General features: G+C 42.4%; 1 protein-coding gene across 1 annotated transcript in view; it reads right to left on the bottom strand.

Annotated features, from left to right (window-relative positions):
- The window catches only part of MALRD1 (MAM and LDL receptor class A domain containing 1), a 516,028-nt gene extending 505,566 nt beyond the window's left edge, over nucleotides 1-10,462 (bottom strand). Inside the window, exons 1-3 of the mRNA XM_059729363.1 lie at nucleotides 10,408-10,462; nucleotides 8,220-8,314; nucleotides 7,978-8,139 (exon numbers count right to left, since the gene is read on the bottom strand). Coding sequence (XP_059585346.1) covers nucleotides 7,978-8,139; nucleotides 8,220-8,314; nucleotides 10,408-10,462 — 312 coding nt within the window. The remainder of the gene's footprint in view (nucleotides 1-7,977; nucleotides 8,140-8,219; nucleotides 8,315-10,407) is intronic.
- Nucleotides 10,463-13,709: the final 3,247 nt, after the last annotated feature.

Here is a 13,709-nt window from a genome sequence, read left to right as displayed (position 1 = left end):
CCACATGAAACATAATAAACTACATTATTTTCAAAGCAACAAACTTTGCATCATAGTAGCTGAGGCAAGGCAGATAAGTTGTTTTTGAATTATCAAAGCCCATTCTTCAACCAGGGTCTGAAGATAACAAAATGAAGTCCTTTTCAGTTTTTGGAGTTTACCTCACACAGAGATGGAGCATTAGCATAGTAGCTAATACTATTCTAGCCTGAAAACATTTACTAACAATATGTAAAAAGAGTGTCAAGCTGCAGCATGGGAAGCAAATACCATCAGCTGCTCTTCTCAACTGCATCAGAAATAGTTTTCTCCCATCAAATTATTCTGTACTCTTGGATCTGTGTTAAAGTGGGGACAGATAATGAACGAACGTATATGGCAACACAGAAGCAGGAGGAGGAATACCAGCCAAGACTTCAATCTTCTACATAGTCATCCCCTATTCCCCCTCCCACCTCCCCCAGTCCAGGCACCGAAGTGCAGAGAGCAGGGGCTGTATGTCTACAAAGAGGTCAGCAGGGAGGAAGTGACTGGAAAACAAAGGTAGGGAATGGGTAGAGCCTTGGCTTCTTCCCTATCCTGCAATACAGGGGGCGGGAGGTGGTGAGAAGGGAGAGGGAGGAAAGGAAATAAGTAGGACCATTCTCCCTTATGAATAACATACTGAAGAAAAGCACAACTAGCAATTGTGGAGCAGCTGCCTCTTCGGAACAATGCCATCTTGTGAGCTTGTACTACCAGTAGCTGAAAAATTGCAATAGAGCCAAACAAGAAGAGCCAAAGAGTCCCAAAGAAATGCATTTTAGTTAAATTCTGAAGTTTGGCAAGTGCACACTGATTTTGACACTTGATTTTATTTCAGTTGAAATGTTTAATTTGTTGTAGCACTGTACCATTCATTTTGATTTAGTATTAAATATACATGCTATTTGTTAGGGCTGTGCAAAGCTTCGGGTGCTGATTTGATTCAGAGGAGATTTGGCCCAATTCAGTGGCTGAATCACCAAATCTGAATCAAATCAGGGGACCAATAAAAAGGTCCAAACAATTCGAAGCGCTCAGAATTGATTTGGAGGGTTTTGATAATTCGGACAGTCCCTGTCCAATGCAGCAGGGATCTGGAGCTGGACTTGGAGCTGGTAAGAAGGAGACAGGGGAGGGGGGTGCTGGAGGAGGGGGCAGAGGACCATGGGAGGACCCTTGTCAGGCCCCATCCCCTGCCTGCTCCAGTGCTTTAAAAAAAAAAAAAAGCCTCTACTCACCGGGTGCTGCCTGGCAGGGGGGTGATCCCTGCTGCCCCCCACTGTCCCACACCATGTGGGGGGCTCTGCATGAGCCCCCCAACCCTCCCTCCACTCTCCCAGCCCCCCACAGCTGCCCCACCCACTCCAGCTCCAGCACTTTAAGAGAAAAAATTACTGAAAAAATTCCGGTCTCACCAGCTCCTGCAATGGCCTTGGGGCTTCAGGGAACTTGTGGAAGAGCCCCCCACACGGCAGGGGTGGCAGTGGGGGGCAGCAGGGATTGCCCCCACACCAGACAGCACCTGGTGAGTAGGGGCTTTTTTTTAAAGCACTGGGAGCTGGGGCAGGTGGGGCAGCCATTGAGGTGGGGGGGCTGGGAGAGTGGACAGGGGTGGGAGGCATGGGGGAGCAGACAGGGGCTGGGGGCTGGTAGGGGTCCCCCCATGGCCCCCTCCCCGCTCCAGTATCGTCCCCTACCAGGCAGGAACTGGGACAGTGGGGGGGTGTTAGGGGACTCATGCAGAGCCCCCATGCAGCATGGGGCAGTAGAGAGCAGTGGAGATTTCCCCCCGCCCAGCAGCACCCAGTGAGTAGGGGCTTTTTCTTTTTTTCAAAGTGCTGGGAGCTGGGACGGGCGGGGAAGCCATTACCGGACTGGGAGAGCGGGCAGGGGATAGAGCCTGTGTGATTCAGAGATTTGGAGATTCAGCAGGAGCTGAATCTCCAAATCAGATTCAGCCAAATCAATTCAGGGCAGTGATTTGAATCTCCAAATTGAATCACTGTCCCCCCAAATCAGGGGAATCTGAAGTGAATACTAGCTACTTTGTACAGGTCTAATATTTGTTACGTTTAATATTTGTTAGGTTTACAATCATTTTAACATAGTTTTAAATTTCATATTTTTTGTTCTGATTTAGTATGAAAACAAGTTTTGAAACCTTCAAAGTTGTACAGAATGAAAATTCCATTTTTCCTCCAGTTCTAGTTTTCAAATATAAAGTATAAAGTGGAGTGATTTATGAGTCCACAATAAAGCAAAGATATCTTGTTTTGGTTTTGCTAAAATCAGAGATGGTTTCAGATCCACATTCTACAGAAATGATATATGCAATACAAATATCCTACTAAATTCTATCTCCCTTAAAATAAATGCAATAAGATTTTGTGCACACATACACTTACTATCTATACAAGAATTAAATGTCCAGTGTGAAGGTACCTAGCTTTCTACAGCAATTGACATTTATGGCATTCACTCAAATGTCATCTATCTTCAGGCTAAATCCACTACTACACATTCACTGCTTTCCTTGGTAAAGGAAAAAACTGCTTAAACCTCTTTAACAGCCAAGATAAGCTGGATTTGCCACTGTTTTGCATTGCTGAAGTTTTACAAAACAGCTGAAGCATACTGGTTAATCCAGCTCTTAATTTTCAGAAATGCAACAGAGGCCTTCCTTCAGGATATAGGTGATTTCAGTAGATTGTGATGCAGCAAATACTGGAGATTATCATAAGAGAAAGCATGAGAGATTAAATATAGGAAAAACAGAATAAAATAAATTAAATTAAATAAACAAAAAATAAAAGATGCTTTTCCTGAAAAGGGATGGAGAGTGGAACTTGTTGAGAATTTAGCTGTCTAATGATGTTCTGCTGTACATTCCCCTGGTTAGTCTGATTAAATGCTGCCTCTGCTCAGAATCTTGTGAGGCATACTCTCACAAAAGCATGACATACATATAACTCTTAGCAGGCTAGTCAAGCAAACAAGGTTAATGGCTAATCACCAATATTCACCGTACAGGAGACTATATGGTCAACGCTGGTTAGTAGCAACATGTCAGTGTGCTAGTACTATGCCTAAGTGATTGCTTCTGAATACATGGTAGGGAAAATGTTCCCCAGGAAAACGTTGTTAGCAGGCAGTTGTTGCTCTTAGCTAGTGCTGTTGCCAACAAGAAGATACTACTGTTGGCAGCCTTGTTGATTAATATAACAAAAGGTTCTCAGGAGGCTCAAATGTGTCCCAAATCCCTATTAATGTCTTTAAAGACGAGTCATTTTTATATAGCTGGTGGAATTATTTTCAAAGGTTAATATGCATCATTCTGATATTTTTAACCCATTGTTGCATTATAGAGCGTATGGATGAGATAAAAAAAAACAATGACCAAAATTGTATATTATATGCCCAGTATCCTATGGTGGTTTGGATTATGCAGCTTTCTTTGTCCCCCAATATAAAACGGATTAAGGGGGGAAAATATTTTCCTACAGGAAATGTACAAGTTTTGATTCTAGGATCTCTGGTGTCAGGGAGATTTTCACTGTCAAAAGTCAGCAGCATTTGGATTCATTCTAGAATTTTAAATCTTTTCTAACTTGAAAAAAAATGCCAATTCTATTTTTTTCTGTATCTTAACCTCACTTAACTGACTTACTCTATGAGGGGAGCGATCATGTTAAGTTTGTATTGGACACCTCCAGCAGCTAAATGAAAGCTCCAATGGCCTTCCCCAAAACTCAGTGGAGTGGGTACCCTGCTCTATTTAACATAACATCCAAACCAATTCCTCTCAAAATTTAGGCAACAAATATTATTTACATTTTTTGAGCAGCCAAGCCTAAAAAGTTCTAGCCCAAAGAACTGAGGAACTAAAGTAAAAATGCCTTAACAAGCACCACAATAGTCTTCACTGTTGCCAACACATATTAATACAAGCTATCTATTAGCACTGTGAAAAATTTCACCCGGTGTTTTGTTTTGAAGCTGTTTTGACGAGTTTAGAGCTCAAAACAGCAAAATTGAAACAAAACAAAAGCCTTCAAAAACAGCTTCAAAATGAAACAAGGGCCCTCAAAACTTTCAAAACATTTCAAGTTTCAAAGTCAGGCCTACTTGGCTCCAGCGCCGGTACCAAACAGCAGCAGCCTCCTGTATCCGGCAGGCAAATAGGAGGCCCACATCCCTGGGAGGGCTGCAGGGGCTGTGCCAGACTCCTCCCAGAGGTGTGGGCCCCTGATCTGCCTGCAGGATCACAGGAGGCTGCTGCTGTCAGCTGGGACTGGCGCTGGGCACAGCCCGTGCTGGGGAGATTGGTGCTGCCACTGGCCCCAGCCGGCAGCACCAGTCTCCTGTCATCCAGCAGGCAGATTGGGGATTTGCCTGCACCCCTGGGAGGGCTGCAGGGACTGTGCCAAAATCCTCCCAGGGTGCAGGCTCCCAATCTGCCTACTGGAGGCCAGCTGAGGATGGCAGCACCGATCATCCCAGCACTGGGTATAGAATAGCCTATGGGCAAAATGTCAAAACAGCATGAAACAGCGAAACAGTTTTGATTAAATGAAATGGAATAGTGCTTTCTAAACTAAATGAAACTTGAAATGAAACACTGTTCCATTGAAATATCTAAATGGAAGTCCAGGCAGAATGGTGCTGTTTCACACAGCCCTACTATCTATGTGGTGTCGTTGATCACTAGCATGTATGTAACTGTACAGTGTCTGGGAGTGTAAGAATTTCTCCTTTTAGTGTAACTGGACAGTCTAGTGTACACTAGTCTCAACCTGGTGAGCACAGCAAACCTGCAAGGTCCAGTGAATTATCAGGCTTCGCACGCAGGCAACTCTCTCTATACAATTCAACTGCCTAACACAAAAACAAACATTTGAGCATCCCAAGTATGGGCCTGAATCCCCAGGACTGCATCCAGTGACATATTAAGAGCAAATCTCCATCTGATAAAAAAGAAATGCTAGTTAGTAAATCAGACTTGTAGCGTATAGGAATTATGGGGGCAGGGAGCTAAGCAAAGGGCTCTGTTAGCCAAAAGATATACCAGATCCATTTGTGGATGGGCAGTTGAAAGTGGTACAGATTTCAATATATCAATATTGAAACCACCTGGGCTCTCCTCAGCCCATGAGTGTAGGAGGGCTATTAGGAAGGCCAAGGCAGAGATGGAACTCAGGCTAGCATCCAGGATTAAGGACAACAAAAAGTCCTTTTTCAAGTACATTGGGAACAAGAAGAGGGCACCAGGCAATGTAGGGCCCCTTCAAGACACAAACGGTAATCTTGTGGCCACACCAGACAAGAAAGCTGATATTTTTAACAGTTTCTTTGACTCTGTTTTCTTGAACAGGGACCAGGATATCCCACCTACCAGAGGTAGGGACAATCTTGGGGATAGCTCTGTCAGGCCTTCAGTCAGTGCAGATGTAGTTAGGGATCTTCTGGAAGGGCTAAAATTTTTTAGATCTTTAGGTCCAGATGCCCTCCACCCAAGGGTGTTGAGGGAGCTGGCAGGGGTCATCGTGGAGCCCTTAGCCCAGCTGTATGAGCATTCATGGTCATCTGGCCAGGTGCCAGGGGATTGGAAACTGGCTAATGTGGTCCCAATTTTCAAGAAAGGGAGGAAGGAGGACCCAAGTAACTATAGGCCTGTAAGCCTCACCTCGCTGCTCGGGAAGATCTTGGAGAGAATCATCAAGGAGCACATCTGTGGGGGGCCAGCAGGGGAGATCATGCTCAGAGGCAATCAGCATGGGTTCATCAAAGGCAGGTCCTGCCTGACCAACCTGATTGCCTTTTATGACCAAGTAACTAAATCCTTGGATGATGGTGTTGCTGTGGACATAGTCTTTCTAGACTTTAAGAAGGCCTTTGACACTGTCTCTCACCCCATCTTCATCAATAAATTAAGCAACTCTGGCGTTGATGTCTGCACAGTTGGATGGGTAAAAAATTGACTGATGGGGCGCACCCAGAGAGTAGTGGTGGACAGGTTGTACTCAAATTGGTGAGATGTGAGCAGTGGGGTACCCCAGAGCTCAGTTCTCAGGCCCGCACTGTTTAACATCTACATCAGTGACTTGGACGAGGGGGTGGAAAACACGCTGTCCAAATTTGCTGATGACACTAAGATGTGGGGCGAGGTGGACACACTTGAAGGGAGAGAGAGGCTGCAACTAGATTTAGATGGACTACAAAAGTGGGCAGATGAGAATAGGATGGGGTTTAACATAGACAAATGCAGGGTGCTGCACCTTGGGAGAAGGAATCCACACCATACATACAGGCCAGGGAGTTCCCCTCTTGAAAGCACAGAGTTGGCACGGGATCTTGGAGTCATTATTGACTCCAAGATGAACATGAGCCGCCAATGCCAGACCGCAGCCAGCAAGGCCAGCCATACCTTGTCATGCATCCAAAGGTGCATCTCAAGCCGGTCCAGAGAGGTGATACTCCCCACTCGATGCGACTTTGGTCAGGCCACAGTTGGAGTACTGTGTCCAGTACTGGGTGCCACACTTCAAAAGGGATGTGGCCAGCCTGGAGAGGGTTCAGAGGAGGGCCACCCGCTTGGTGAGAGGGCAGCTGGACAGGCCCTATGAGGAGAGACTGAGGAACCTGAACCTGTTCAGCCTCAGCAAGAGGAGGCTGAGAGGGGACCAGGTGGCTGCCTACAAGCTCATCAGGGAAGATCAACAGCAAATAGGCAGAGCCCTATTCTCCCCAGCACCACCTGGGGTGACAAGGAACAATGGTAATAAGCTGATGGAGAATAGGTTTAGGTTGGAGATCAGAAGACAATATTTTACAGTTAGGGTGGCCAAAATCTGGAACCAACTTCCCAGGGAAGTGGTCCTCGCCCCTACCTTGGGCAAATTCAAGAGGAGGTTGGATGATCACCTGTCTGGGGTCTTGTGAACCCAGCATTCATTCCTGCCTGTGGCAGGGGGTCAGGCTAGATGTTCTGTTCAGGTCCCTCCTAGCTACTATGAAACTATGAATAGTTCTTTCTATATGCCAGAAGCAGTAATGCTTTCTGGGAAATGTTCAATGAAGCATTTTTTGCCCAAATACGCCAATATCAAAATCAAAACTTTTCATGGGAAAATTAAGGTGTATGCATGGTTTTTAAAAATAAATAAATACACACACACACACACACACACACACACAAACACACAATAATTGAAATATCTTTTTCCAAGGAGAGAAAAACTTGATGATTTAAAATTATGATTGCCATATGCACTAACTATGTAAGACTGTTACAAAGAAAATGTACTGAGTTCTTAAGATAGTGGTCACCTGAGAATGTCCTTGGGCTAAGCACAATAAGTTAATTTCTCATGATCAACTTAATGGTAGAAATATTATACAAGACTATATTTTATAACTAGGAGGTTGTTGTTATTCTTTTTGCATAGATTTTGCACATAGATTAACATATGAAAATGCTGAAACTATTTGAACAAACTTTCAGAAAGTTACAGTTATTCCAAGTAAAATCCTATCTTTTGTAACAAAGGCTCAAAGCTAAACTTAGTGGAAACTGTCAGCCTTTATCAACTAATACATCTCTAGAGAGATTCACAGCCAAACATTTATAAAATAAAGTTGTAATCCAACAAAGTTTAGGTGTGTGTTTAGTTTCTTTTCTAGTTTGATTATAAAAAAAAAATGTGACCTCTAAAAAGTGTAAATTTGGACAGACTCAACTTTATGAAGATATAGGAATGATTTTTTTATCTAAAATTTAAGTATATTTTAAGTGTGATTCACCAGATTAAAACAAACAATAAATATACCAGTTTTTAATATAGTGAAAATATACCTGCTTACACTATTTTCTAGATACAAGATAATTTGTATAGTTATCCTTACTCTACATTCTACTTTCTCCATTATACATACAAATCATAGCAACCTACAAACCTTAAACTTGTCAGTGCTATTGATTGTAATTATATTTGTTCTCCACTGATTTTGTTGCCTTCCAGATTCTTGCCAGATATTTTCATAGGAACCATCACCATGCTTTTGGAGTTCCACCATCAATTTTCCACTTATGTGACCAATCCAATAATAAAATTTAATCTAGAAGAAAGAAAAGGTCTGATTATTCTGGCCAATCATTATGACAAGTGATAAAATAGAAGGAAGACACATCCCAATACCTGGCAAACATGATTGGTATCAGTAGGAAGGAAAACTCTGCTTTTTAAAGTTGCAGGAGATGAACTCACTGTAGAGGACAAGGAGAGGAAATAGCCTGAAAAAAAGAATAATGTTTCGTTAATATATTTTACATATATCTATAGGACATACTAGAAATAACATACAATGCATTAAATCTGACAGAATGGAAGAAACAGATAAAAAAATTGTATTGAAGGGCTCCTCTTTATGAGGGCTGCAGTATATATTAAATTATACTTAGAACTATGAAAAACAATAGTATTAAGTGTGCTAAATTAAGTACTCATAGTCACAAAATGCCTGAATTAAGATTACCTGTTCTATTTTAATTTGGTCTGCTAGTGCATATACGTCATGATACAATCTTTTATCATATGATCGCATACAGTTTTATCCATTTGTCTCCTACGTCACTTGATGAGCAGAACAGACATTGTTTAGTCATTTAAAACAGTTTGTTTTCACCTTCTTATTCCATGGGTGACCCCACTGAATACTGTTCAGTACTACTGAATATTATTAGCATTTTATTCAATATATTCAAGTCTTGTTTCTGAAGTCAGAATTATTAAGTTTTTCATTGGCTTTTCTGCTGCAGTATTCTATTACTTTCCTATTGAACTAGTGTACTGTAGTATCTGAGCAACTCACTGAAATTAACCTATTTTCCCAGCCTCCCTATGGGCACTGTAAAGCTATTATGGTTTTCTCAGCCCAGACTAAAGAATGGCCAGGTACAAGTTTAGGTCAACCTAAATGGCTGGGCATGCAGGTTGCATGTTCACAGGGCTTAAAATCACCTTGAAAGGCTAGGAACAGAAATACACATAAACCAGTATAAGTGATTGGACAGTGGTTCAGATCTGTAACACAACAGAAGTTCAGTGAACAGAAATTGCTTTCAAAATGGTCAAAACCAATTTAAAATAACCCTGGATGGATGTAGTATCAGACTTAACTGATTTAGGTTAAACTGGTTTACTGAACTTCTGTCCTGGATCCCTTCCAGATTCAAGTTAACTCTCAGTCCTCCAGCATCCAAGACTACTTTGCACCTCCCCCACAACCTCCCCCCACTCCTGGCTTTGTAGGGTGGGCGAGCTAGCCTTGGCCCAAGTGTCTGCTCTACCAGAACAGGGAAGCACTCTCTAGTGCCCTCAGGCTTCTGAATTGGGCCACTGCAGGCATGTGGCTGCATTTCTGGAATCAAAAGTGAATGTCCGCTCACTTGCTTATTGGTTCAATCTATGCAGTTTAGACTAACCTGTGCAGGATGGATTAATTCAGCCTCAGGCTTTTTGACTGTCTACTTAGCCTATCTTGTATCCCCAATCTATATTTAGCTCATGTTAAATGTGAACTAATTTTAGATTGACCTGGGTTATTAACCTGATCTGGCAAAGGCTTGTACATATTCACAGCACAGCCTTGGGGCTGGAAAAGTCCAACCACTCATCCCAGCCCTGGGGCTGTGCTGCATGCTGTACCTACCCACTCTATGCTTACCAGGCTATTTTTAGCCCACTGACTACCTCCCCACTACCAAACTGGGCAATTGCCCCCCTCCTCCCTGTGGATCTACCAGGTCCTTCCCTCCCCAAATTACTTTGGTTGCCTGGGTCTCTCCCAGCACTGGAAAATGCTTGCACTTGCCACTCCCAGTTTAAATTTAGGTGGCTTAAAATAAACTGCCTAAACCTAAACTGGGTCCTGTAAGTACTTGTTCACATCCAAAATCTTTTGGGATTTGAGCTGTGAATCTCTAACAGCTCCCTACTGAGCACATGCAAACTTTGATTTTCAAAAACTCATAACTTGTCACAAATTTAGACAGTGACTGTGAAAGATATATCCACTTAAAGAAATATTACTTGCCATTAAATTTCAAGTCTTCCAAAAGTGCACAGGCTATGGAGCTTATGAAAGAAAAGTTTCTAGAATATTTAACATGGGATCAAAAACAAAGAAATAAAACAAACCACCCCCCTCTAGCCTCCTTGCACATTGATTAAATGCCCTGCCTTAAAATGAAAAAAAAAAATCCTTAGAATAGGAAAAATTCAGCCCAAATGGCTACAATTTAGCAGACTTATGAACTGGAGAGACCTGGGCCTTTAACAGAAAATATCCTGAACCCTTCATAATAGGTAGTGCTATTAGCCTTGCCTTTAATAACAGTGCTTCTGCTAAATGGGAGTTCTAGCACTTTGGATAAAGCCATAATTAAGTTTCACAAATCATGTGGGTATCTCTGTCTTTCAAATAAATCTTTTAACTGTACACCAGTAAAAACTGCTTCTAAACTCAATCACTAGGATAAGGCACTTTTTAAAAAAATTGTGGGGGAAAAGTTTAAGGTGGTGATTCTCAGGCAGAGTGCCACAGCACTCTGTGGTGCCATCAAGATCTTTTTAATGAGTGTCAAATAATATTAGAACTGTTAGGTGAGCAAACACCCTATATTTGATTCACAAGATAAACCAGAGATTACAAACTAGAATACTTAGTGTCAAAAACATTCTGACCTGTTGTAGTCTTTCTAAAATTGCCACAGTAGAGTTTGTCTATTTTTCTTAGTGGAAAAAAAAAATGAGTGAAAGCTAAACTAAGCTAAGAGTATTTTCTAAGGAGTAACTTTAGTCTAAAAAAGGTTGAGAACCACTGATTTAAGTCACAAAGGCTATAGATGTTAGGAAAAACACTACATAGTTAAAAAGGCCTTCTGGCTCATAATAAGCACCAGGGACATGGGGGTAGGAGGGATAAGCAAGCTACTTAAAAAGTCTCAAAAATCCTGTAATCACTATTTTCATATTGATAAATATAAAAGACACAAACATTAAAATCTAATCTTTCATCACTCTCTTCCATGCTGTTCTTTTCTATATGTACAGGTAAGAATTCTTTTTTGGTGGAAAAGAACTCTTAATCACAGTTCAAATAATTGTGTACTGATCTTTTGCTGACTTCCAATATTGACCCAGCACTTCTCTTGATGTTCAAATTGATTTTCAAAACAGACTCCCAAAACACTTCATGTAATAAATGGACTGAATAGAAAGGATTAATATGTGAAAAAATTCTAGACGCAGCCAAGATTCACTCAGCAAAATTTAATTAATCAAAATGTTTGAGCTGTGACAATCAAACAGATTTCATATTACATAAACAAATGATAAAAATTGCTATAACCTGAATAGCTTAGATTTACTGCTACAATTTGAGATCATTAAGGAAATACTGCTCAGGAGCTGGTTGTGTCTTTTGTTCCAGTGGAAATCATTACTTTATATGAAAGTTTAATAAAATTGGCCTGCATGTGACTATAAAGACACCATGGCAACAGCATTGTAGTGATGTACCATCCCACTGGATATTCCCAAAGGCATTGTCCTCATCAAAAAGGCAAAATCCCAACAAGTTTAAGTGGAATTTGTTTGTCAGTGTATGTCTTACAAGGCTACAACATTACCTTCCTCTCAAAAGAGGGTCACCTCTGCTGGTTAGTACAAGGTGGTAACCTTTCTGTCAAATTATGCTTGATACTCCACCTACTTGGAAATATCAAGTGTACCTGGTTAACCTTTCCTTGTACTCTCTCTCTTCCTGGAGATGAGGATTATAGATATGCTAGATGCTGCATAGGGGACCAACAGCTGTGTTCAAATGTTCACTTCTAGTGGTGGAAAATTCCCATCACTAGAAATGATTCTAAGAGAAGGACCAATACAGATCTTCAGTCTGCAAGTGCCCCCTCTTTTTTGCTCCTTATGCCTTCCCCAGACCAGTGTGAGGAGCAGGAAGGGGGATCTCAGCACTGATCCCTTTACTTGGCTCCTGGTGCCTGGGAGCAGGGCAGACTGAGCCCCATGGCCCCCACCCACTCAAGACACCCGGGACTCCAGTGCGAGTGGGCAGGGGCTGTGCCCTGCTACCTCAGGGAGAACCTTCACAGGCATGGTTCCCAGCTCAGCTGGCTTCCCCCCAGCCTCCCCAGTCACTGACCTTGCTCCTGGGACCAATTTATAGCTGGTTGTTGTCAGGTTATTGTTGTCCTGGAGTGGCCATTTTTGCTCCAGGACAAAAGCCTTTCCTTTTCCTTTTTCCCATTCAAAACTAACAAAGTCATCATAGTTACTCAAACATAAGATGACCCTAAATATAAGATGACCCCCCAATAATGAGATTCTAGATATAGAACATTTATAAATCTGTTAAGATTTTCCAGGTATAGAAACTAAATATTTGAGATGCATCTTGAATTTTTCACCCTCCTACTGTTACATCAGGGGAAAAAAGATCTAGGGGGTTAGGTAACCCCCTTGCTCTCTGCCCCTTGCAACTTCTTTCCTCTCTTCTTACTATCAGACCCTGCTCCCCCTGAACATGGAAGAGAGGAATAAAATTTGCATATAGGTGAAGTACTACAGGTACCCATAGACTTAATTTAGCCAGAATTGAGACATTGTTCCTTTTTGAAACTGCTGCAAGTTTTAGCACAGGTACTCCAAATACATGCATTTAAGCAGCATATACAAACTGTTTTTATTTATTTATTATTTCATGTTCCAGGTCAAATTAACCAAACCAGTTCTAAATCCTATACAACCTTTTTATTTTTTTCCCCCTCGGCCTCTTGTGGGGTCAGATCAAGTCTAAAGAGTATCTGAAGTCCTGGATTAAAGAGTCTGGGATGAAGGATGCTTGCCTGTAGGATCTGGGGGCCTCTGAACCCCAAGACCTCCAGGCTTGGTCCTGCACGTAGGATGCCTGCTAATGGATTTGGGAGTACAGGTTTCCCTCACTTTATACAGGTTCTGTATGTGTGAATTGGCTTTTATATAATGACCCTTTTTACACCAAAATTAATTATATGCAAGGTAAATTCACTCTTATGCAATCAATCGGTGTGGTGGAAGCCCACAGTCAGCTGCTTTGCGTGGTGCATTGTAGGAGTGACACACACCAAAATATAGTCTCCTGTGTGAATCTGTGCTCCTTGCTCATTGTCTGCGACATGTGTTTCTGTAGTTGCCATCCCCATTATGACAGTGCCCTGTGCTTGTGAGTACTGTTTGCCACTGGTGAGTACCAAAATTGTCTTGTGAAAGTGGTAGAAATGGGGGTCAGTACAGTCGATGTCTTGGAACTAGGGTGGCCATCATAGAGGACATTCCAGTTTTCTGCTACTCTCTCCTCTATTGATACAAAACCGGACGCCTTTATGTCCTCTATTTTTCTGTTTGTAGCCAGCCTGGGCTCTGGACAGCTGCAGCAAGCAGCAGGCAGAGTGCAAACAGCTGCGCGGGGCTCATCACCTCCATGTCAGGAGCAGAGCAAAGACTGGGGCTGCGCTGCCTCAGGCCCCACTCCACCACCCACTCCGAGGCACGCCTGCACGCACCGGTGCAGAGCTGGTGCCAGAGCCCAGCACAGCTGTTTGGAGCCTCCCGGCTGCAGCCACCCTG

The sequence above is a fragment of the Alligator mississippiensis genome, chromosome 5 (assembly GCF_030867095.1).
Source record: "Alligator mississippiensis isolate rAllMis1 chromosome 5, rAllMis1, whole genome shotgun sequence".
Taxonomy (NCBI): domain Eukaryota; kingdom Metazoa; phylum Chordata; order Crocodylia; family Alligatoridae; genus Alligator; species Alligator mississippiensis.
Note: the sequence above shows the minus strand (reverse complement) of the source record. Positions and strands in the feature narration are given on the sequence as shown.